Here is a 26,109-nt window from a genome sequence, read left to right on the forward strand (position 1 = left end):
CGCTGCTTGTTCGGGGATACCGCAGGGCTTCCCTCCTCTTTAGATCAGTGTTTGTCTTGTATCTTTAGTATTAACTGCTTGTTGTCTTGCCTTTCATCACAGGTGTTATTCACCCCGGCCACACAAGCCGCTCGTCAGGCAGCGTGCACCATTGTTGAGGCATTGGCAACCTTTCCCAGCCGCAGACAGCAGGTCCTGGATCTTCTCACCAGGTGGCTGTCAAGGGATAAATGAACATTTGTTATGTAATGTATGAGGCAGGTCCTGTACTGATATATATTGCTTTTTCTCAGCTATTTGGATGAACTAAGTCTCGCTGGGGAATGTGCAGCTGAATATCTAGCCTTGTATCAGAAACTTATCAAGCCCGCTCACTGGAAGATCTATTTGGCAGCACGCGGCGTGCTGCCATATGTTGGAAATCTCATCACTAAGGTAATGGATGTCACTCCTGCTTAACATGTGCGGAAAGCTGATGACATTATTATATGAGCTTAAGTCTACGTTCACACGGCTGCCGTTACATGACCGTTTGAATGGTATGGGGGTTATTCACCTGGCCATCAAAAAATAGCACATGTCCCGTTTTGTCCAATTTGACTAAATACAATTAGAAGGGACAATTTTTAACATGCGTTTTTGAGAAAGGCATCAGTGCCTTTTAAGGCTACTTTCACACTTGCGTTCGGAGCGGATCCGTCTGGTATCTGCACAGACGGATCCGCTCCTATAATGCAAACGATGGTATCCGTTCAGAACGGATCCGTCTGCATTATATTTCAGAAAAAAAAAACTAAGTCTAAAAGTTAGTCAGACGGATCCGTCCTGACTTTGCATTGAAAGTCAATGGGGGACGGATCAGTTTGAAATTGCACCATATTGTGTCAACTTCAAACGGATCCGTCCCCATTGACTTACATTGTAAGTCTGGATGGATCCGTTTGGCTCCGCACGGCCAGGCGGACACCCGAACGCTGCAAGCTGCGTTCGGGTGTCCGCCTGCTGAGCGAAACGGAGGCCAAACGGTGCCAGACTGATGCATTCTGAGCGGATCCGCATCCACTCAGAATGCATTGGGGCCGTACGGATCCGTTCGGGGCCGCTTGTTGTTGTGCATTTTAGAGCCTTCAAACGGAACTCACAAGCGGAACCCCGAACGCAAGTGTGAAAGTAGCCTAAAACTGTTGAGTGAATGTAGCCATAGTGCCACCACTTGTAGTCTGGTGCATTAGGCTTCAGTCCCATCACCCCTTCTATGTCTGCTGTTTATATGGCTGCCTTCATCATACGTTTCCTCCTGATGCCATTTCTTGTGATCCCAAGTGCAAAGTAGATAAAAACTCCACGCTTGAGTCATCTAAGAGATGCATAGGTTTCCTATATATGACTGTGTGGACTCTCCTTTAGGAAATCGCACGTCTGCTGGCGTTAGAAGAAGCGACTCTTAGTACAGATCTACAGCAGGGATATGCTCTGAAGAGTCTCACAGGTAAAATTTTGTGATATCTTGCAGTGGTAGTCTTATCTGTTGGATGTTTTGATAGCTGCGTATCTTTTCCTCCTCAATGAAGAGGAGATTTTAAGGGGGTTATTGATGGGATCCCCTTTGAGTGACTGTTATCTACAGGAAAACTCAAAACGTAGTGCTTTCCATTTATCCCATTGAAACCAATAGATTCATCTTTGATATTCTACTTGCTCTGTCCTTCAGACTGAGAACCACTGTTTGCAGTGGCCCTCCTTTTGATTATGGAAGGTGGGACTCTTGGGGGCCCTCCCAATTACATTGAAATGACTTAATAGGGTTTCACCATTGCCTGCCTAATATTTGATATTCAAGACCTCTTGTCTCCTGGTCCTCAGGTCTCCTCTCTGAATTTGTGGAGGTGGAATCCATCAAGCGTCACTTCAAGAGCCGTCTGGTTGGCACTGTGCTTAATGGATACCTCTGTCTTCGAAAGCTGGTGGTGCAGAGAACCAAACTGATTGATGAGACCCAGGACATGCTCCTGGAGATGCTGGAGGACATGACTACTGGTAAGCACTCACTCTTCTCCTTGTGTGTCAGCTAATGTACTTTCATGATTAGGAATTCTGCAGGTTTATTATAATTTTGGGGCTTCTATATCATCACACAGAGAAGTAATTGCGGTCTGGTGGTTCCATTACAAAGTGTCTGGGGGTGTCTGGGTATAATCCACCTTCACTAGAAGCAATTTTGACGCTTTCCTTTCTGCAGGTACCGAGTCAGAAACCAAGGCTTTCATGGCGGTTTGCATTGAGACAGCCAAGCGGTATAGCCTGGATGATTACAGAACGCCAGTCTTTATATTTGAGAGGCTCTGCAGCATCATATACCCCGTGAGTGATAATAGTAACTACATGGTCACCAATACATTACTTTTCAGTGAAATATCTGTTTGTCACAGTAATACGTAAACTGATTGTGTTGAGTCCTCTCATCAGGAGGAGAATGAAGTGACAGAGTTTTTTGTAACTCTGGAGAAAGACCCCCAGCAAGAAGACTTCCTCCAGGGCCGAATGCCAGGGAACCCATACAGCAGCAACGAGCCAGGAATTGGGCCTCTAATGAGAGACATCAAGAATAAGATCTGCCAGGATTGTGACCTTGTGGCCCTGCTAGAGGACGACAGTGGGATGGAGGTAAGTAAATAACATAAGCTGTTATGTAAATCTGCAGCAAATCACATCTAAAAATGGCCTAAAAGCTTCCATCAATGTTGCAACGTCACTGGAACCAGTTTGCAGCACTGACACATAGTAATACAAAAGGTTCAATGAAGACTCCTATACACTCTGGGAGGCTTGCTCCCCTAAACCTTCACCTTTTGTCAGAATATTTATACTGCTCTGATAAACAGTTTAATTAATTTATGTAAACAAGTTAGGATCTATAATGGAGGAGATTCCAACTTGTTTTCCACAAATAAAAAGCTAACAAGAGCTCGTGATCTGTGCTAAGTTGATGACAAAAGGAAGACAGTTGTATACAAAATATACATATATTTATTAATAATATTTCAGTGCAATAAAAAAAAATATATAATATATCATCAAATTGGTGGCATTTTAAAGAATAATCAATTATATGCAATCAAGAAGACAAAATAACCTATAGGATATAGATATAATCAAACTAGTATCTTAGTAATAACAGAAACGAAATAAAACTTAAAATTGACACTTGATTTCTCACAGCGAACAGATTTTTCTGATTCAAAGTTAGGCTTTCACCATGTGATTTAATATATATCAATTCAATTAGACCATCTGACTAGAACTACAATCAGTTCTCTGGAGATCACACAATTGTAGATATAAAATTGTATAGATTAATCTCCCTAGATTGGAAAGACATAATTGATGCTGCAGGTACAATTATCTCCAATCAATCTAGATCCTACAAATAACAATATGGTCTATTTAAATAAATATATGTGTATATGGCAATCAGTTGCCTAATATACAGAAGAAAATGTATACTATACCAGTTATTCAGGATTAATCTGTCTGGAAGAAATCAGCGTCAAGGTTCAGCAATGAAGTCAGGTCAAGTCTTCTTTTTGCTCTGATCTTTCCTCTATCTTGTGTGCCTTTTCTTGGGTGTTGTAATGGCTTTCTTTCCTTCTAGTTGTAGTGGCCTCCCCCCTGTGTCCCCTCATACTATCTTTTATCGCTCTTATGAAAAGGGGCTTGACTTGGTCTTCCACGTGACTATGACATCATTTCGTATTATATCATCCCCTTTTTCTTACTTCAACTCTACCACAAGGGGGCACTATGGTTCTATGTAACAGTTGGTGTAATTACAAGTCAATTCTTCTATTTTCTTTTAATTTGACAAAAAGATAACCTTTGACGGTCTGGTAACATGTTATAAATATAGTTAAGGCATTTAGGCTTACTACTGTCAGACATCCAGTCTACTAGAACGATATGCGATTTAAAACAACTTTCACAGGACACTTATCTCCTTATCTGTGCATTCCACAGACATGTGGTAATTAACTTCAACCTAGGGCTGAAACGATTCTTCGAATAATTCGATTAAATCGAGTCAAAAAAATCCTCAATGCAGTTTCCCTGCATCGAGTAATCGTTTACATGACATGATCACGGAGCCGGAGTGAAATGAAGCGTCTCACTCACCGCTCCGTGTCCTCCGGAGTCCAGAGAGATGGCACCGCCCTGCAGGCAGGACTTGATGTATGTGCGCAACTGCACATTACGCAGTCAGCACGCTGGCTAATGATGTGTGTGTGACGTAAGGTCCCAGTGCATGCTGGGATGAAGACGGTCTCGGACTCCATGTGTCTGTGGCTGCGCCCTCCTCACTAGTGCCAGTGCCATTAGGTAATTTAAGTTAACAGCACCAGAGGCACGCCAGGGGGGAATCGGGGGCACTCACTGTAAATTGATATTGAAAGGCAGATGGAGAGTGGTTAATGGAGGCACCACCCTGGCATGTATAAAGTTATTGGTTTAGAGAGGGGTTAATGAAGGCACCTCCAAGGTGCTTCCATTAACCCCTCCAAACCAATAACTTTATACATGCCCATTGCCAAGGTGCTTCCATTAACCCCTCCAAACCAATAACTTTATACAGCCAACTTGGCATAAATATTTGCTATACCATACCACCACTGTAAGAAATAAAAATATTGTTTTTATAAAGAAAAACGTAATTGCGTACGTTATTTTTAGAAGGTTTTTCTTATTAGATTACTCGATGAATCGGGAAATCGATAGAATACTCGATTACTAAAATATTAGTTTACTGCAGCCCTACTTCAACCATTCTTGTTCACACACATAGGAAACCTCACCTAATTCTATACACCATAAATATATTTTGATTATCAATAATGAATTCTAATTGATTTCAGTTTCTTAGAACATAACATATAGTATAAAATATATAATGCACAATACAATCACTTTATAGCTATATACTCCATACAATGAATATAAAATTGATCCCCTTCTATTAATTGGGATGGAAAAAAATTAACTTTAACACATTCAGTCCATTGTTTTCAACGACTGGCCTGCATGTTTTATGGTACTTCTTTACCTCCCCCCTTCAATTTACGACCTGGGAATGGTTTATGCAAGCATTCCTAACTTTTTAATTAGTGATTCTCTGTCTTGAGAAAGCTCGAACTCACACTGCCCTTTCACAAGACAAGATGGCTACCAGAATGCCCATATACCCATCTTTAAATATAATTTGTATAAAGGCTTTTATAATATTGATTCCTTTTCTGCTCAATATATCTGACACTTTGCTGTGCCCCTGTGGGGAGTTGTGACACCAAAACACTGGGCAGCATGTTTAGGTGCTTGTTAAACAGAATGCCCTATGACCCCATCACTGGACAGTCCACCCCACACAGTGATGACTAGTTCAGTTTTAATAGTCCCAAAATGTCCATGTGGCCTGACAACTTTACCAGATGATCTTATCAGGAGCTTCTGGTTGGTAAGAAATTTAGTAACATTATATCAGTAGTAGAAATAATGATGAAAATTACAATAAAAATGCCCTAACCTGATGAATACAGGGTAACTAGTTTAGGCTACTTTCACACTTGGGTTGTTAATTCCAGTATTGAGATCCGGCAGAGGATCTCTGTACCGGTGTTAAACAAATCAATTTTGATTTAGCACATCCGGATGCATCCATTCCATTAGGAGGCGGTTGTATGAAATCAAAACCGGAAAAAAAAACGTATCCGTCTCCATTGACTTACATTGTTTTCAGCTCCGGATCATTTATTTGCCGTTTTTATGATGGGACACAAAACCGCAGCTTGCAGAGGTTTTGTGTCCGGTCACAAAACGGAATGCTGCCGTAACGTTGGGAAGACATCCTGATGCATCCTGGACGGTTCTCTTTCCATTCGGAACGCATGAGGACTAAACTGAATTTTTTTTTTTCCGGCATTGAAATATTCTGCTGGGTCTTAATACCGGAAAACAACAACGCAAGTGTGAAAGTAGCCTTAAATGGGTTTAATTAACAATCTCTGGAAACCTATACAATGTCTTAAAATAACCTTTCTGTACTCACGTGCAGTAGTCCTGATGCTGTTTGCTTACGAACGGCATCAGTGGCATTCCATCATACAGCCAGACCCAAACGCCAAAAAACCAATGGGACACATATATAAAAAATATATCAATTACCATCTTTATTGTTCAATAAAAGATATACATGACGGAGCAGCTGGCAGAAAGAGACACAATAGAATATAGATACAGAGAACACAGCAAAGGGCATACGCATAGGGTGATTTATGTCCAGGGGAATATAACTATCCAATCTAAAACATGTCCCGAGTCACACAATAGTACGTGGTCAGATACCTCTCAACAACAGACCTATAATATTTATATCAGGGCATATATAATGAGGGCTCCACCATTCACTAGGATGCCTCCCATACGTGTAAAATACACAATAAGCAAGTGTGTTGTATCATACACACAGTGTCATAATTATTAACTATGAAGTATGATAATATACCAGCTACAAGTACGTAGCTCTGCTGTGACACCGTGAGTACAAATCAACACATATACGAAGGCAAACCCAATCATGGACAATTAAACCCAAAGATGGAATTCCATGTATCTAAAGAGCATACCCTGCGACATAATGCACCTCTTCTAAGATCTTACCCCAGGCGCTGGCAGCTCAGCACGCGTTTCACCTCTCAAAAGGTGAGGTGTTTTAGATTGGATAGTGTAACGGATCTCCTGGCACCCCGACCGGGTACCTCCATTGAATGGATGCTCCTAGTGCTTTCCGAGGACTCCAAGCACCCCACTTGACACCGTACGCACTGCAGACCCCACGAACCGCCGAAGCTTGGTTGAGGTCTCGCCGTCTCCTACCCACCCTGGACCTACGACAAGGCTCCAGTGGGTGAACCTCTCCTAAAATCCGAGAGCAGGAACAGCTCTTACAAGAGCTAGTAGTTATAGCCAGGGGAGTATAGCAAATCTCCCAGCGTATAGCAATCCCCAGCGTCGATCAGTTACCCAAACATCAGCCTCAACATGATAAAGGGTAAAACAGGAACACTTTATTGAGGGCTACCTGCCTGTATTTATGCAGGTCCCCATCTGGTGGACACGCCCCTAGGGGACCAGAAGGAAGACACAGGACAGATATGCAGCACTGCAGGATAGACAGACACAACACATCCCCACAATGCATCATGGTTTCCTCCTCTCTGCCCTGGAGACACCCGAGGAGCAATTCAATTATCTCTCAGGACAAAGGGAAATCGCCAATATACATGTGGGGTAGGGGTGGGCGATATAGGCGATATGCGATATAAATTTGTGCCACGATATGGATTTTGAGCATATCGCCGGACCGCGATATGATCGCGCTCTCTGCGCGCACCATCTTCTCCTGAGCCGGCACACTGGGCACAGTGGAGGAGAGAGTCCCTCCCTCCCCACTGTGCGCGGCTGCCGCTGACCACCAATGACAAAAGAGGAGGAGGGGAGGGACTGACCGTAAATCATTGAGTTTTCACGATCTCAGTGAGCGCGTGAAAACTCAAATCCGATGGTATATTCTAACCCCCAGGCGTTCCCATGGTGACAGAATATACAGGGCCACGCCGCTGACAGTAGAACATTTAAAAACTAATCAGTAACTTTAACTTTATTCATTGGTGATCTCTTTACTGTATACCTTACTAGGTCTTAGCTCCGGTAATAGCAGGCAGTGCGGGGGGCGGCGCTCACTTACTGACGTCACGCGCCTGCTCCTCCCACTAGGTGGCGTAGGCGCGTGACGTCAGTAAGTGAGCGCCGCCCCCCGCACTGCCTGCTGTTATCGGAGCTAAGACCTAGTAAGGTATCCAGTAAAGAGATCACCAATGAATAAAGTTAAAGTTACTGATTAGTTTTTAAATGTACTCCTGTGAGCGTGGGGGGGGGGGGTCTGTGGATGGCACCGTTTAGAGGAGGGAGGGGGGGGGGGATCTGTGGATGGCACCGTTTAGGGGAGGGGGGGGGGGGGGATCTGTGGATTGCACCGTTTGGGGGGGGGGATCTGTGGATGGCACCGTTTAGGGGGGGGATCTGTGGATGGCACAGTTTAGGGGAGGGGGGGGATCTGTGGATGGCACCGTTTAGGGGAGGGGGGGGGATCTGTGGATGGCACCGTTTAGGGGAGGGGGGGGGATCTGTGGATGGCACCGTTGAGGGGGGGGGGGATCTGTGGATGGCACCGTTGAGGGGGGAGGGGGGGATCTGTGGATGGCACCGTTGAGGGGGGAGGGGGGGATCTGTGGATGGCACCGTTGAGGGGGGAGGGGGGGATCTGTGGATGCCACCGTTGAGGGGGGAGGGGGGGGGAATCTGTGGATGGCACCGTTGAGGGGGGGGGGGGATCTGTGGATGGCACCGTTGAGGGGGGAGGGGGGGGGAATCTGTGGATGGCACCGTTGAGGGGGGGGGGGGGATCTGTGGATGGCACCGTTGAGGGGGGGGGGGGGATCTGTGGATGGCACCGTTGAGGGGGGGGGGATCTGTGGATGGCACCGTTGAGGGGGGGGGGGATCTGTGGATGGCACCGTTGAGGGGGGGGGGGGATCTGTGGATGGCACCGTTGAGGGGGGGCGGGATCTGTGGATGGCACCGTTGAGGGGGGGGGGGGGGGATCTGTGGATGGCACCGTTAGGGGGGGGGATCTGTGGATGGCACCGTTGAGGGGGGGGGGGGGGGATCTGTGGATGGCACCGTTGAGGGGGGGGGGGGGGGATCTGGGGATGGCACCGTTTAGGGGAGGGGGATCAGCTCCCTGCTGCTGTGTACACAAAGCACAGGGCAGCAGGGAGAGTGTAAAGTCCTATTCACCCTAATAGAGCTCTATTAGGGTGAATATGACAAGGGTTCTACGTTCTAGCCCTTAAGGAGACTAATAGTTATTAAATAAAAAGTAAAAAAAAAGTTTAAACACGCCCCCCAAATATAGAAAACAATATATTGCCATATATATCGCATATCGCACATGCTTAAAATTATATCGCAATATAGATTTTAGGCCATATCGCCCACCCCTGATGTGGGGGACAACAGGACAGAAATCACCACCCAAACACACAATGTCACACCCCCACAGCAAACACAGACATTTAACATAGCCCCAGATAGCTCAAGTCTGAGTGCATATCATTAGGTGAATGGCACTCAGAATACACAAATACACTAAAATTAGCTATCTGGGTACCCTCACATAACATAAAATACAATTCCAAAGACAGATTTAAGCTGTGCGGTCGGTCTGTCTTCTCCTTTAAAGTTAGTATGGGCCATAATCCTGAGGCAAGAGGCTGGTAGCCAGGCCCCTCCGAAACCCAGTGGCGAGGTTGGTTTCGCCACAGATAGGGTGATTTATGTCCAGGGGAATATAACTATGTGTATGCCCTTTGCTGTGTCCTCTGTATCTATATTCCATCGTGTCTCTTTCTTCCAGCTGCTCCGTCATTTATATTTTTTGTTGAACAATAAAGATGGTAATTGATATATTTTTTTATATATGCGTCCCATTGGTTTTTGGGTGTTTGGGTCTGGATGTAATTGACCCATGGGCGTGATATATCATTGGAGGTTTTTGTAGTTTTTTCCGTTATACGGCACCTGACGTCTACAGCAAATCGCTGTCCTCAGGTGTCAATGATTGGGGACAGTGGTCGCAGTGATCACATGCTATATGCCGCCATTTCACTGCTGCTGTTTGTTTTATTTTAAGCTGGATAATCCCTTTTGAAAAGATTTTATTGATCATAGTTTGACTGCTGCTTTAAGACATTGGAACAATTGTGGCAGAGTTAAAAAATTGCAGATGTGGCGGAGCAGCTATATGCTAATCATTGTGTCTTATTACAGCTTCTGGTGAATAATAAGATTATCAGCCTAGACCTGCCGGTGGCCGAGGTGTACAAGAAGGTCTGGTGCCCGACTAATGAGGTACGGTTCATTCTCATCTATATAAACTGACGTCATTCGTAGCACACCATATTTATTTACTTTAGTGGACAACAGGAGTCCGATGTGCAGTGCACACATACTGGGTTAGGATCCTTAAATCCTCAGATTTAGTTTGGGTTTCCTATTTATCAGACACTGCCCTATAAGACTTCAACCTTCTGCTCCCCCCTCCATTGCAGAACAACAACTTCCAATGTGTCCTGACCGATAAAGACGTCTCATTGCATCCTTCTTTACTGTTTCAGGGTGAACCGATGAGAATAATTTACAGAATGAGGGGTCTTCTAGGGGACGCAACAGAAGAATTCATTGAGTCTTTAGACTCAACGACAGGTAACGTTTATAGGCGACGGAATAGTAAAATGTTAACCTGTTTATTAACCAGCCTGGGGAAACAAATTGTCACTTGTATTTTTTTATTTTTAATAGATGAGGAAGAAGATGAGGAGGAAGTGTACAAGATGGCGGGAGTAATGGCTCAATGTGGCGGGCTCGAGTGCATGTTAAACCGTCTGGCTGGTATCAAGGACTTCAAGCAGGGTCGTCATCTTCTTACAGTAAGTCTGAGCTGTTACTGTAGATTTGCTTGTTTCTGCCATAGTTAGGTTTGTACTAGTCTGTGTGTTATGTACATGAGCGTCTGGTGAGTTGTGTCTGTCCTTTGTTTGCAGGTCCTTCTAAAACTTTTCAGCTACTGTGTCAAGGTGAAGGTGAATCGTCAGCAGCTGGTGAAACCTGAAATGAACACACTGAATGTAATGCTGGGCACCCTGAACTTGGTAAGGCTGGTACAGGCTGCTGACTACATATATCCTATCTGGAGGGGTCTCTCTACTGATTTTACAGAGTCTTCTTTTTCTCCAGGCCCTGGTGGCGGAGCAGGAGAGCAAAGATAGCGGCGGGGCCGCTGTGGCCGAACAAGTGCTGAGTATAATGGAAATCATACTGGATGAGTCCAATGCTGAGCCACTGAGCGAGGACAAGGTGAGAGGAAACGGGGCACTCTATATTCTGTAACCTGTGGGGGGTGAGGCTTAAGACTTAGGTTTGGCATATATGATAGACCTTAAATCAGACACGTTAAAAGTCTCCAGTGTTCTGCCCAGTCTGACGATGTGCACAGCACGGATCACGCCAGAGCTATTCTAACTCTTTGGACCTGTGCACAATAGTTTCCGGGTGTTGTATGATTACCTTGGCAGCTATGCAGCCTGGTTTGCAGTGGCATCTCTCGATGATGCTTTCATGTCGGGCAGGATAGTCACTTTTGAGGGACACTTTAGCGGCTTGTATCATTTTGGCCTCGTACTCCCTTGTGCAGTAAGTAAAAGTCTTCTAACTGCATCTGCCGAAGGTCTGCCCTTACCAGTGTGGGCAGTATAGCAATGAGGAGATATATATAATCTATGTATCCTTCCAAAAAGGAGAAAAAACATGCGTCGCATATCCACAAGCTATGTATTACATTGTTTCTAAGCACAATTACTAGCATACAACGCCTTAGTCCACTAACTGTACATGAGGCCATTTGTATACAATTTGATCAAAGTGCAAAAGCCCACTCACCACGTCTAGGTTGCCTCTTTAGAGTGGGACCTACTCTAAATTGGCAAAGCACCACATGGCAGCCACCACCAAAACAACCCTTCTGTCAGACTGGGCCCCCGTGGCACTTGGCCTCACCACAGCAGCAACCGCACAGTACTGCACCATGTGAACAGATGTGTAGATGGTGTCATTTATCAAACTGGTGTAAAGTAGAACTGGCTTAGTTGCCCATAGCAACCAATCAGATTCCACCTTTCATTTTGGACAGCACCCATTAGAAAATGAAAGGTGGAATCTGATGGGTTCACTTATGGTGTAAAGTAGAACTGGCTTAGTTGCCCATAGCAACCAAAGAGTTTATACAAATGACCTTGTATACATTAGCGGAGTGTGGCGTTTGTATACTAGTAATTATGCGAAAAGCAATGTAAATTGTGCACATCCAGAACTTGTGGATGTGCGATCCATGTTTTTTTTTCTCTTTTTGGGAGTATAATTTTTGTATTTGCATCCAAGGCAGATTAGGCTGTTCATTTTGGGTAAAATGAGTTGCAAGATTTCCAAGCTTCTTGTTTTGTTGATGCAATGCATTCCTCTTTCTGCCACTAGGTGGCACCACCATCCTTTACAATGGAGATCTGCTGCAGCCTCTCAGTAAAGTTAATGCGGGCTGTATGGCAATATTGAGAACTAGCTTGCCTTGCTCTCTACAAGTAACTATTTCCCCTGTTGCTTTCTCCTCTTTGCAGGGTAACCTATTGCTCACCGGCGATAAGGATCAATTGGTAATGCTGCTTGATCAGATCAATAGTACATTTGTACGATCGAATCCCAGCGTGCTGCAGGGTTTGCTACGCATCATCCCATACCTGTCATTTGGAGAAATGGAAAAAATGCAGATTCTTGTGGATCGCTTCAAGCCGTACTGCACGTTTGAGAAGTAAGCCTCGTTATTATTGTAGGATTTTTTTTTGGGAAACTTTTCTGTTTCTTTTAGAAATATAGAAAGTTTGATATAGGCTGCTCCACGGGAGTATCAACACTAGCAGTTAAAGAGGTATTCCTGTTACTATAGGTTATCCCCTGTCCACCTGTGGTCAGGCCTAGACACGGGCACCCCACTCCCCTGTCCTAATGGATCAACGTAATCCTCGCCACTCTTGTCACTCATTCTTTATGGGGCTGCCAGATTTAGCCAAGTGCTGCATGTACTCTCCTATCTCTGGCAGTACCATAAAGAATGAATGGAGCAGCAGAACACATGTTTAACCCTCTGTTATGCTAGGAAGGTGGAATGGGACCTTTGATTTTGGGATATGTTGGAGTTGAAGACCCTCACCAATTAGCTACTTATCCCCTTATTCCCTATCCAGTAGGTAGACCGCAGCACGCAGAGGTGTTATGATTTATTCACCAAAATATTGCTACGTTTCGACCTTACATGGTCTTTTTTTTATTGGTGAATAAATCCGTTTTAAATTGAAGACTTCTGCTTGCTGCGGTCTCTCTGCATTTTGAATAACGGGGGCTCTACAGGCTGGTACCACCACCCTTTGGTCATTTTTAACCATAAGTGCTGCTACAACCTTCTTCGGTTCTATACGATCTAGTGGGTGGGAAATAACTTGTAGTAACAGGAATACTCCTTTAGGTATGCAGTCTTGCTTTCAGTCATCAGCCACTTTCCACTGTAGGCGTTAGTGATGACCTCCCCATTAGATAGAACATCACATTTTTTCACCTGTTTGTGTCCTTAGCTCGTCCCATGTCTTCCAGGCCATGTCCAGAGTTTTTACCACATTCGATATAACCCATCTAAGTTCCCTGGTGTTCACTTGTTTCATCTCTCAGGTATGATGATGAGCATTGCACGGATGACAAGGTGTTCCTGGACTGTTTCTGTAAAATCGCCGCCGGCATTAAGAATAACAGCAATGGCCACCAGCTAAAAGATCTCATACTCCAGAAGGGGATCACACAGAATGCCCTGGACTACATGAAGAAACACATCCCCAGTGCAAAGAAGTAAGACTCTCACCGTCCATAATGACGCAGAACTGTTGATGGCTGCCGAGCCTTTCAGCTCTGGGATATTGGGGTTAATCATTGATCAAAGAGATATTCCGATGTCATAAAGTGATGGCATATTGCTAATATATGATCAGTGGGAGGGGGGGTTGACCCTGTGGCATAGCTGATACAGGGCTGCGCCCCTGCAAATGGGCACTCGATGTGCAGGGAACTGCAACTGGCCCCATGCACTTGTGCAAGAAACGTCTGAAAAGTCTGCCCCACTGCTGCCCCATCATTCTCATAATCTGAGGTCATACCCCCGCCCCCCACTGACCATAAAGTGGTGGCATATCCATCGCTTTGATATGGGAATACAACCTTTCTCGCCCATATTCCTTGGGGGACACAGGAAACCATGGGTATAGCTCTGCTCCCTAGGAGGCGTGACACTAAGTGAAAGCTGTAAGCCCCTCCTCCATCAGCTATACCCTTCAGCCTGGAGAAGAGACTGCCAGTTTTTGCTTAGTGTCCAAGGAGGCAAGACACCCCCTGCTTATGCAGGGTTGTTTTCCTATGATTTTTTATTTTTACGTTATTTGTTGTTTTTAATTCGGTTTTTTTCTACTTACAGGGACAACAGAGGCGCATTAGACCCCTCTGTTTCTCCCGGGGTTGAGTTGCGCCAGTGCCGGTAATCCGCACTGCCGCCTCCCCCACAGAAGACAAGGTGGACCAGGGCAGCCTCGCTCCCCTGCGTCCCGCCAGCTCAGGGTCGCCCGCACGCCAAGTCCCTCCCCCGGCTTGCTGCCACTGCGGTGCCAGGAGCTGAAGGGGCGACCCCGCTGGATGGATTGAGGGTGAAGACAGCGTATGGTGAGACAGGCTGCTCCAGCCTCCCCTTCCTCCCTCCCACCGCTGCTACAGGCCTCCTGGGCTCCCATGGCCACTGTTACTACATGGCCACTGCTACATCGTGCGCCCACCCCTCCCCCCCCCCCGATATCGGACCGTTACCGGGCAGGGGAGTTTATCTGGGCAGTCTTTGGCAGGGACGCTGCCTTCTGCCACATCCAGGCGCGGAGGGGGCCGCTTTCTTGGCGTGAACGGCGCCATTTCAGGCCGGCATTTCATTATCCTTGGGGGTTAAGTTCATTTTGCCGCGCGCGCGCGGCTCTGCTTCAGAGCGGCAGGGAGGGGGCGGAGCTTCCTACATGCGCTCCGCTACTTCCGGGTTCATCGCACAGTGCTGCGTGGAATCCTCTCTGCAGTGCGATCCGAAGCCGGTTGCTGCCTCTCCTCCACAGCCTCCTCAGTCTGTTCCCCCTTACCGCTGCCGCTTGCATCATCCGGGTCTGGTAGGACTTTTAACCCCCTCCGTGCCACAGTACTGTCGCTTGAGTGTTATCTCCGTTTCTTTCCTTGGGGTCTCCCACTTTAAGTGCAACATCTTTGTTCCACCATGTCAGACCCTTCTGCAGCCGCCAAGCCTTGGTACCATGCCTGTACTGCTTGTAGGGAACCCTTTCCCCGGGGGCAGTCTGATCCGCACTGTACTGCATGTCGGGCTCCACCGCAGCCTCAGTCGCCCGCTGTGTCGCTCCCTGCTGCCTCTGACCCGCCTGACTGGGCTAGATCCCTGTCCCAGGCCGTGGAAAGCCTCACTCATGTCGTGGGCCGCCTAATAGACAGGCCGCCTACCCCGCAGGACGCCACTCTTACTGTCGCGCCCTCCGGGTCCACCGCTTCTGCCGCTGCAGCGGGTTCACTCTCCTTTAGTGACCCCTCCCGAGCTAGGCACTCTCAGAAGCGTATTAGAGTAGAGCGAGCCTCCTCCTCGGATGCCTCCCTCTCCCCGCCACGCGTGCACACCCAGACGAGCCTCTCCTCCCCAAAGGATTCGCTCTCTGAAGGTGAATTGGCGGTTTCAGATTTGGAAATGGACTCGGCCCTGCCGTCCAAGCTAGCCTCAGCGATGGGTCAACTCATCTCTGATATTCGTGACACCTTTAAGGTGCAGGATGATCCCCCTAGCTCGGACGCAGCTAGCGTCTCATTTATCAGACCCAGGCAGGTCTCAAAAGTCTTCCCAATCCACTCTGATTTCTCCTCTGTGGTGTCTAAGGCTTGGGCTCGACCGGACGCCCGTTTTGTCAGCCCCAAGAAGCTGGACATTTGCTATCCTTTTCCAGCAGATGTCGTGGCCACATGGTCTTCCCCACCCAAGGTGGACCCCCCTGTGGCCCGGCTGTCGAAGAACACGGCCATCCCTGTTCCCGACGGGTCCTCTCTTCAGTCAGCGGAGGACCGTCGCATGGAGACCCTTTCTAAGGGCATTTTTGCTGCCTCCGGTTCGGCTCTCAGACCGGTTTTTGCCTCTGCTTGGGCAGGGAAAGCAATCTCTGCTTGGGGTGCGCAGCTGGAACAGGAGTTGGACTCGGACGTCCCTATCCAGGACCTGCGTTCCCTGGCCCAGCTTATTGTTCGGGCCGGGAATTTTGTTTGTGAGGCCTCCCTTGATGCGGGAGCCCTTATTGCACGCTCCTCCGCCCTGGCAGTTTCCGTCAGGAGGGAGCTCTGGCTGAAGGTTTGGAAAGCGGACGCTGCCTCCAAACGTTCCTTGGCGGGGCTACCGTTTGCGGGTTCCCGCCTTTTCGGGGTCCGCCTAGACGAACTTATTTCGGAGGCCACGGGTGGTAAAAGCACCCATCTTCCTCAACCCCAAGCCAGGGGCGCCCCCCGCGGACGCCCTGGTGCGTCTCGTTTTCGGTCCTCCCGCAGGGCCTCTGGGGCTCCCACCACAGCTGCCGCTTCGGCTCCTCCCCAGGATAAGCATAGGAAGCCGTTTTTTCGGGCGCAGCCCTCCTGGCGCAAGCCGCAGGCTGCCCGCACACCCGCAGCAAAGCAATCCTCTGCCTGAAGGCGCGCCCCCACCCACCCGGGTGGGGGGCCGGCTCCTCCTTTTCAGGGACGTCTGGTTGGCTCACGTCTCCGACGCCTGGGCCCTCGAGATTGTGTGCTCCGGATACAAAATCGAATTTGCATCCTTCCCTCCAGATCGGTTCTTTCGCTCCCGCCTGCCACGGGACCCGAAACGCGCGGTTGCGTTCTCCGCGGCCGTTCAAGCCTTACTGGACAGGGGGGTGATTACCCCCGTTCCTCTAGAGGAAAGGTTCCAAGGGTTCTACTCGAACCTCTTTGTAGTTCCCAAGAAGGGAGGTTCCATGCGGCCCATTTTGGACCTCAAAAAGCTCAACCGTTTTCTCCTCCTTCGACGGTTTCGGATGGAGTCCCTCCGTTCCGCGGTGGCTTCCCTGGAGCAGGGAGATTTCATGTCTTCCATCGACATACAGGATGCCTACCTCCATGTTCCGGTAGCCCGGTGTCACCATCGCTTCCTCCGGTTCGCCGTGGGGGACCTCCACTTCCAGTTTGTCGCCCTTCCCTTTGGGCTGGCAACAGCCCCCCGGGTGTTCACCAAGGTCCTGGCCCCGGTTTTGGCCTTACTCCGTTCCAGGGGTGTTTTTCTGCTACCGTACTTGGACGATATCCTCATCAAGGCTCCGTCCCTTTCTCAAACGGTTGCCAGCGTGGATCTCACTCTAGAGACTCTGACGAGGTTCGGTTGGGTCATCAACTTCCCCAAGTCCTCCCTTCCCCCCTCCAGACAACTGGTCTTCCTGGGAATGCTTTTAGACACGGGAGCGGCGGAAGTACGTCTTCCCTCGGAAAAACGTCTGATCCTCCGTGGGGCGGTTCGGGGTCTCCTTCTCCACCGTCGACCGTCCTTCCGCTTCTGCATGCGGGTCTTGGGGCAGATGGTTGCCTGCTTCGAGGCGATCCCGTTTGCGCAGTTTCACTCCCGCCCTCTCCAACGGGCGATCCTCTCCTCCTGGGACAAATCGCCGCAGTCTCTGGATCATCCCTTCCATCTATCGCCTCCGGTGAGGTCATCTCTCCGCTGGTGGTTACAGTCCCCTCTTCTGGGCAGGTCTTTTCTGCCACTCAACTGGTTGGTGGTTACAACCGATGCCAGTCTCTTGGGCTGGGGAGGCGTGTTTCCTCCCCGATCCGTCCAGGGCATTTGGTCTCCATTGGAGTCCAAACTCTCGATCAATGTCCTGGAGCTGAGAGCGGCCCTTTTGTCTCTACGACACTGGACTCATCTGTTGAAGGGTCATCCAGTTCGTGTACAATCGGACAACGCCACGGCTGTGGCGTACATAAACCACCAGGGGGGCACTCGCAGCGCTGCTGCAATGAGGGAGGTCTCCAGCATTCTCCGTTGGGCGGAAGCTCACGTCCCGGCCCTATCGGCAATTTTTATTCCAGGGGTGGACAATTGGGCGGCGGACTTCCTCAGTCGCACCACTGTCGACCCCGGCGAGTGGTCTCTTCACCCGGAGGTATTCGAGGCCATTTGCCTTCGTTGGGGCATACCGGACGTGGACCTCATGGCCTCCAAGTTCAATCACAAGGTCCCCGCCTATCTGTCCAGGGCCAGGGATCCGGGAGCTTGCGGAGCCGACGCCCTCGTTCTTCCTTGGCGAGGCTTCGCGCGTCCATACATATTCCCTCCCATCCCACTCCTGCCCAAGGTCCTTCGGAAGATCGCGGCGGAAGGCGTCTCGGTGATTCTGGTCGCTCCGGACTGGCCCCGCCGGTCTTGGTATGCCGACCTCATGCTGCTCCTGGCAGACGCGCCCTGGCCGCTGCCCGCCAGGGAAGATCTTCTCTCTCAGGGACCGATCTTCCACCCGCGTTTAAGGTCCCTACGTTTGACGGCGTGGTTGTTGAGACCACCGTCCTGACACGTAGGGGTTTTTCTGCGGACGTCGTCCGCACCATGATCCGCGCCCGTAAGCCGTCCTCTTCTAGGATCTATTATAGGACCTGGAGGACCTATTTGGGGTTCTGTGCCGATCTAGGGATTCCTCCGCTCCGCTTTTCTCTCCCCACCGTTTTGTCCTTCCTGCAGAGCGGACTTGCCCAGGGTCTGGGTCTTAGTTCTTTGAAGGGTCAGGTGTCTGCGCTGTCCATTTTGTTTCAGCGCCCACTGGCCCCCCTTGGTCCTGTCAAGACCTTCCTTCAGGGCGTGGCTCACGCGGTTCCCCCGTACCGGCCTCCGGTACCGCCCTGGGACCTGAACCTGGTTCTCTCAGCGCTCCAGGCTTCTCCTTTCGAGCCTCTGCGGACGGTTTCCTTGCGACTTCTGTCCTGCAAGGTTATTTTCCTTGTAGCAGTCACCTCTCTTCGGAGGGTGTCCGAATTGGCTGCACTCTCCTGTCTGGAACCTTTCCTAGTGTTCCACCAGGACAAGGTAGTTCTTCGTCCGGTCCCTTCCTTCCTTCCTAAGGTGGTCTCCGCCTTTCATCTGAACGAGGACATCGTTCTCCCCTCTTTGTGTCCTTCCCCTTCCCACCCTAGGGAGAGGGAACTTCATCGCCTAGACGTTGTCAGGGCGCTCAAGGTTTACCTGGAGGTAACCGGCTCTTTCAGGCGTACTGACTCGCTCTTTGTGGTTCCGGAAGGGTCGCGCAGAGGGTTGGCGGCATCCAAAGTTGCTATCGCCCGTTTTGTCAAGATGGCTGTTACTGAGGCTTATCTCGCCAAGGGCAAGGTTCCGCCCCTCGGTGTTACCGCTCATTCCACTAGAGCGGTCGGGGCTTCCTGGGCTCAGAGAAATCGGGCTTCTACGGAGCAGATTTGCAAGGCGGCCACTTGGTCCTCCTTGCACACCTTCACCAGGTTCTACAGGGTGCATACTCATGCGTCGGCTGACGCTGCTTTAGGCCGTCTGGTGTTGCAGGCGGCAGTTGATTGATGCCTCCGGTGTTGGTCTAGTTTGTTCTGGTCCCTCCCTTCTGGGACTGCTCTGGAACGTCCCATGGTTTCCTGTGTCCCCCAAGGAATATGGGCGAGAAAAGGAGACTTTTGTATTACTTACCAGTAAAGTCTCTTTCTCGCTCTTCCTTGGGGGACACAGCACCCGCCCTTCATTTGGGTTTACAGTTGTGGTTCCGGCTTGGTTGCCCCCGTTGGGGCTTGACGGTTCTTTTTCCGGTTGGTGGTTATCTTTCACTACTTGGACACGCAACTGGCAGTCTCTTCTCCAGGCTGAAGGGTATAGCTGATGGAGGAGGGGCTTACAGCTTTCACTTAGTGTCACGCCTCCTAGGGAGCAGAGCTATACCCATGGTTTCCTGTGTCCCCCAAGGAAGAGCGAGAAAGAGACTTTACTGGTAAGTAATACAAAAGTCTCCTTTTAATGAAAAGGTTAACATCTTTGCGCATTTTTCACTGTTTTCAAAATGCGTCTTTGCCATCAATGAATGGGAAGATTCTTTCCCATTCAGACCCAAGACTTCTAGCTGAGGGTTTGTAACATTGTACCTGTGCGTCTGCAGCACAACTTTGAAAGCGTCTTTATACAGTGTTCAGTCTTTATTCACACAGACCAGGCCATTTCTACATGATTAGTGTACACTATAGGGGAGGCAGCGTCCCTGTCTGCCTGCATGTGCTCCATGTTGTTCCCTCCTTACCAGTCTCTTGTTCCCTTCAGCCTGGATGCCGATATCTGGAAGAAGTTCCTCTCCCGACCCGCCCTCCCCTTTATTTTGCGCTTACTCAGAGGATTGGCCACACAGCACCTCCCCACCCAGGTGAGTGTTCCAGCCCCGGCAACCCAAAGCTACGCAGGTGAACGCACGCAGGATTATGCTCGTTTTATTAGCATGATGCCAGTGTTTAGTCAATTGGCTGCAATAATATTCAACCCCCTTAAAAAGTGTTCCTACAAAGACACAACAATGTCTTATTGCCTAGAAGGACGGAGTGTTTCAGCACAAGGGCATTCTGATTTATTTTTTGTGAGGTCACAGACTGAAAGGTACATAGTGTAAGGAGTGGGACCCCCAGCAGCACAGATTATTTCAGGAGAGGAGTGTACTGATCTTGCTAGGGTCACAGACTTGACCGTCTGCTTTTACACAGTCAGTGTTAGGTCAGTGTTTGATCATTGATTTCCATTAGTGATGGTGAGCCAAAACCAGGAGTGGCGGCTCCACGGAGATGAGGTATAAGTGAAAGATCTGCCCCTGTTCTGAGTTTAGATCCGCACCTGGTTTTGGCTCAAAATCAATGATGGAAATCACTGACGTGTGAAAGCAGCCTCGCATAGTGGAAGGGCAGGGTCTGCGAGCAGTAGAGAGAGAGCCTTTGTGGGAGGTCAGAGACTAAGCCTTTGTGGGAGATCAGAGACTAAGACTACATGCACACGACTGTTCCGTTTTTTGCGGTCTGCAAATTGCGGACCTGCAAAACACGGAAGCCGCCCTATTTGCGGAACGGAACAGGCGGGCCATTGTAGAAATGCCTATTCTTGTCAGCAAAACGGACAAGAATAGGACATGTTATATTTTTTTTTTGCAGGGGCACGGAACGGAGCAACGGATGCAGACAGCACATGGAGTGCTGTCCGCATCCTTTGCGGCCCCATTGAAGTGAATGGGTCCGCACCCGAGCCGCAAAAACTGCGGCTTGGATGCGGACCAGAACAACAGTCGTGTGCATGAGGCCTAAAGGTAACACTGGAGGAACGTAGACTACCCCCAGCAATACAGAGTATTTCAGGAAAGGAAAACACTGATCTTGGAGGGGTCACATACTGAGAGTTTCATATTGGATGGGCAGAATCTGCTAGCAGCACAACATTACAGGAGAGGAGTATGATGGGTCAGTGGCAGTTCACTGACTGAGAGTTGCATAGTGGAAGGGCAGAATTTGCTAGCAGCACAGAGTATTACAGGAGAGGAATGTGATGGATTAATGGCAGGTCACTGACAGAGTTGCGTAGTGGAAGGGGCAGGGTCACCCAGAAGCACAGATTATTTTCAGGAGTGGAATAAGATGAACTTGCAGGGGTTACTGAGAGTTATAGAGGGATGACAGGGTCTGCAAGCAGTACAGAGTATTACAGGATGGAGTGTAATGAATCAGTGGGAGGTCCCAGTTACATGGTGAAAGGAGCTGTGCCTGCAGTAGTGTGGGTTGTTCATCTTGCTGCTTCTGTTTGTCTCATATGTCCAGTCGTGTGTTTCATTATTTCCTTATTATTTCTATTATTTAGCAGGCCCTTATTGGTACAGATTCCATCACAAACCTTCACAAGTTAGAGCAAGTGTCCAGCGATGAGGGAATCGGGACGCTTGCAGAAAACCTATTGGAAGCCCTTCGAGATCACCCGGACGTCAATAAGAAGATTGACGCCGCAAGGAAGGAGACTCGAGCCGAGAAGAAACGTATGGCCATGGCGATGAGGCAGAAGGCGCTGGGTACTCTGGGCATGACTGTGAGTGTATGGTGAACTGCAGCTGGTAGCACTGGTTATAGGAGGACAATAATCTGTGGTGTTCTCGTACTGAGTGTCGTTCTTTAAGCTCCATAGTACATTTATCTTAAAGGGGTATTCTGGTTATATTAAGTTATCCCTATCAACAGGATAGGGAATAACTATTAACTCGGTGGGGGTCCTACCACTGGGACCCCAACCAATCTCGAGAACAGGGCCCCCTGTACCCTGTGAAGCCCCCTAACATTAATGGGCATGTGCTCAGCTGCTCCATTGATTAGTATGGGAGTTCCTGAGATGGCCGAATACAGCTGAGCACATGCCTGACTGGCCATGAGGTACGGGGCCCCCGTTCTAGTGATCGATGAGGATACCAGCAGTAGGACCCACACTGATCTAATAGTTATCCTCTATCCTGTGTGTGTTATATAAACCACTTTCAAACATTTGTCTATCTTTTTACATTCTACATATAGACATACCGAGACAGACATTAAGATTCTAGAGCTGCATTCACAATTCTGCTTATTGTTATTGGACAGACACCCCCTAACGGTTTAGCTGAGCAGCTAGAATACAGGGTGGTTCAGTTTTTCATACATTACTAGATTACTGTACAGTGTCTGGTGTAAAGGTGACATTTCCCAGAATGCTAATCATCGGTGCAGACACTGACAAAGCGGGGAATGCGGGGAGACATCAGTTCTGCAAAATTGTAAATGTAACCCTCGACTGCACAGCAACTTCAGCAGTTCATAGATATGAGCATTACTTTCTCCTCCTCCAGACTAATGAGAAGGGTCAGGTGGTAACGAAGACGGCTCTTCTGAAGCAGATGGAAGAACTGATAGAGGAGCCGGGGCTCACCTGCTGTATCTGCAGAGAAGGCTACAAATTCCAGGTACTCGGAACAGCTTTGTGTAATAGGTCCGGTCAGATGTATATGAGGCTGCTATGTGCAAGCTGTGAAAAAATTTTTTTCCTCTTTTGGAACTTTTTAACATTATACAGCAAAAATCCTACAATCCTGCACCTATTGGTCTCAAAATGCAATTAATCCACAATAAAACACAATAGCCCCATTGCCAGGTTAGTCGGAATTTATGTGATAGTCTGGCACTGGCATTCAGTTCCTCCATTGGTGCTGTCCCCATACACTCCTTTCTCTTCAGGATCTATAGCGGTGATCTCCGACCTGTAGCTTTCCAGCTGTTGCAAAACTACTACTCCTACCCGCAGACTGTCAGTACATGATGGGAGTAGTTCAACAGCTGGAGAGCCACAGGTTGGGAAAAAAATGACCTACAGGGACGCTAAGTTAGATTTGTTGTCTGCTGAATTATCCAGCTCGTCTCAGGCTGACATGTACGCTGCAGCACTCCTTCATCCACATCCAGGGTTGTGCAAATCGTGGATAGTTCATGCTGTTCACATCTGTGTTGACTTTTCCGTTATTCTGTTCCATCAGAGGAACAGAAAATAATGGATTGAATGACAGATATAATCGGAGCACCTTCCATTTCCGTCATCCATTAATTATAATGTTAAAAAGTGGAAAGCTCCGTTACATATCCGTTAATTTCGGTTGAAAGAAAAGTCCTGCAGACAGGAATTTTTTTTCCGCCAAAAATCAAGAAACCTGTGGAAGTTGACTGATGTTCTGATGCACCAGTTTAACGTTGTTCTGTTCTAACTGAAAAGTCAATACAAAGCTTAAAGTTTGCATTTTAACTGCACTGATACACTGTAACAAGCTGTCAGGGGGGGAAGTTACATTTGTGCTGCTGGTTGCTTTAGATTACAGAACGTTGTCTGGACTGGCTGCATTGTAAGAAGTATAGGTTGTCAACCTTTGCAATGTACCAGTCACTGACTGCAACCAGAGTTCTTAAAAATGGCAAGGGATGGAAGCAGTCTATTAGAAATGTCCCCATTCTTCAGTGATTAAGCCTTGTTTGCATGTACAAACCCTTTAAGAATTGTTGGGACTTAATTTTTTTTTTTGTATTTCAGCCCACTAAAGTGCTTGGCATCTACACTTTTACCAAGAGAGTGTCACTGGAGGAAGCAGAGAACAAACCCCGCAAGCAGCAGGGATACAGCACCGTCTCTCACTTCAACATTGTACACTATGACTGTCACCTGGCAGCCGTGAGGTAACCCCATCACCTAGTTAGGGATTTGGGGTTGCAGTCGCCCCTCTTTAGCCTGATGGAATTAAGGGGTTGGGTGGTGTCAGACTGGTAAGCGTAGGATGAATCATCTGTAATTGCTCCTTCTACCAGTTTGTCCAGAGTTGGGGTATTTCATCTTGGGGTTCACATTTCACACAGGTTAGCTCGTGGCCGGGAGGAATGGGAGAGCGCTGCTCTGCAGAACGCAAACACGAAGTGTAACGGCCTGCTTCCTGTCTGGGGCCCCGTAGTTCCAGAGTCAGCGTTTGCCACGTGTTTGGCCAGGTGAGATGTCTGTGTTTCTGTAGCCCCTGATACATTGTAGCCACCACCGCCAACAATCTAACGGTGCGCAACTGTATCTCCATCTCTGTAGGCACAATACTTACCTCCAGGAGTGTACGGGTCAGCGGGAGCCCACCTACCAACTCAACATCCATGATCTGAAGCTGCTGTTCCTGAGATTCGCCAACGAACAGTCGTTCAGCGCAGATACCGGGGGAGGGGGAAGGGAAAGCAACATTCATCTCATCCCCTATATCATACACACCGTGCTTTATGTACTGAACACGTATGTATCCTGATGGCGCACACACAGCGAGGCTTCATTTTGGTTTTGAAGTGGAGGAGTACGGTAACCAGAGACTAATGTGTGACACAAAATGAAGTCTGGAAAACATTTTACTTCAGTAGTCATTTATGCCGCTTTCTAGTGTAAATGATGATTAATGTGCTGGGGCCCACACCCCGTCATCGCCGCACCCCCTTTTCAGAAACTGGCAAGGGCGGTGTAAAAAAGCCAGTTGTGACCAAATCTTGTAGCAGTGGCAGGTTTTGAGACCTTGTAACTCCAAATTCATGGCGTAGGGCAGGGATCAGCAACCTCCAGTACTCCAGCTGTTCTGAAACTACAACTCCCAGAATCCTCCTTTCACTTCTATGGGACTTAAAGGAACAGCCGAGCAAGCGTGCATGGTGGGAGTTGTAGTCCCACAGCAGCTAGAGTGCCGAAGATTGTGTCGCTGAAAAGTCGCGAAACATTTTTTGTAATGATAGTCAATGGTGTCACAATGCGACATGCGGAAACGTGACAGTCTCAAAAAAAATCCATCCAAGTAAGACGCTTTGTAAGAGACGTTGAGCTGCGTGAGCGAGACTCTTAGGGCTCTTTCACACTTGCGTTGTTCTTTTCTTCCGGCATAGAGTTCCGTCGTCGGGGCTCTATGCCGGAAGAATCCTGATCAGGATTATCCCCATGCATTCTGAATGGAGAGAAATCCGTTCAGGATGCATCAGGATGTCTTCAGTTCCGGACCGGAACGTTTTTTGGCCGGAGAAAATACTGCAGCATGCTGCGCTTTTTGCTCCGGCCAAAAATCCTGAACACTTGCCGCAAGGCCGGATCCGGAATTAATGCCCATTGAAAGGCATTAATCCGGATCCGGCCTTAAGCTAAACGTCGTTTCGGCGCATTACCGGATCCGACGTTTAGCTTTTTCTGAATGGTTACCATGGCTCCCAGGACACTAAAGTCCTGTTTACCATGGTAAAGTGTAGTGGAGAGCGGGGGAGCAGTGTACTTACCGTCCGTGCGGCTCCCAGGCGCTTCAGAGTGACGTCAGGGCGCCCCACGCGCATGGGTGACGTGATCACATGGATCACGTCATCCATGCGCATGGGGCGCTCTGACGTCATTCTGGAGCGCTCGGGGAGCCGCACGGACTGTAAGTATACTGCTCCCCACTACTACTATGGCAGCCAGGACTTTAATAGCGTCCTGGGTGCCATAGTAACGCTGAACGCATTTTGAGTACAGATCCGTCTTCAAATGCTTTCAGTTCACTTGCGTTGTTACGGATCCGGCGGGCACCTCCGGCAAATGGAGTGCACGACGGATCCGGACAACGCAAGTGTGAAAGAGGCCTTAGATAAGGATTTTGAGCTTCTGTTTGTAAATAATGTTTCCACTCACTGACAGCAAGCAGA

At 48.6% G+C, this 26,109-nt stretch overlaps 1 protein-coding gene across 16 annotated transcripts in view; it reads left to right on the top strand.

Annotated features, from left to right (window-relative positions):
• The window catches only part of UBR4 (ubiquitin protein ligase E3 component n-recognin 4), a 167,508-nt gene that overhangs the window by 135,116 nt on the left and 6,283 nt on the right, over positions 1-26,109 (top strand). For 12 of the 16 annotated variants that reach the window (XM_040422715.1, XM_040422756.1, XM_040422740.1 and 9 more), the window contains 19 exons: positions 103-212; positions 294-435; positions 1,408-1,489; positions 1,864-2,037; positions 2,240-2,361; positions 2,467-2,664; positions 9,937-10,017; positions 10,284-10,371; positions 10,468-10,595; positions 10,710-10,817; positions 10,903-11,022; positions 12,336-12,526; positions 13,438-13,611; positions 20,162-20,261; positions 21,728-21,949; positions 22,737-22,850; positions 23,963-24,105; positions 24,283-24,408; positions 24,500-24,694. In XM_040422715.1, the coding sequence (XP_040278649.1) occupies positions 103-212; positions 294-435; positions 1,408-1,489; positions 1,864-2,037; positions 2,240-2,361; positions 2,467-2,664; positions 9,937-10,017; positions 10,284-10,371; positions 10,468-10,595; positions 10,710-10,817; positions 10,903-11,022; positions 12,336-12,526; positions 13,438-13,611; positions 20,162-20,261; positions 21,728-21,949; positions 22,737-22,850; positions 23,963-24,105; positions 24,283-24,408; positions 24,500-24,694 (2,618 nt within the window). The remainder of the gene's footprint in view (positions 1-102; positions 213-293; positions 436-1,407; positions 1,490-1,863; positions 2,038-2,239; positions 2,362-2,466; positions 2,665-9,936; positions 10,018-10,283; positions 10,372-10,467; positions 10,596-10,709; positions 10,818-10,902; positions 11,023-12,335; positions 12,527-13,437; positions 13,612-20,161; positions 20,262-21,727; positions 21,950-22,736; positions 22,851-23,962; positions 24,106-24,282; positions 24,409-24,499; positions 24,695-26,109) is intronic. The other 4 variants (XM_040422731.1, XM_040422810.1, XM_040422828.1 and 1 more) reach the window with 1 other exon arrangement.

The sequence above is a fragment of the Bufo bufo genome, chromosome 1 (assembly GCF_905171765.1).
Source record: "Bufo bufo chromosome 1, aBufBuf1.1, whole genome shotgun sequence".
NCBI lineage: Eukaryota > Metazoa > Chordata > Amphibia > Anura > Bufonidae > Bufo > Bufo bufo.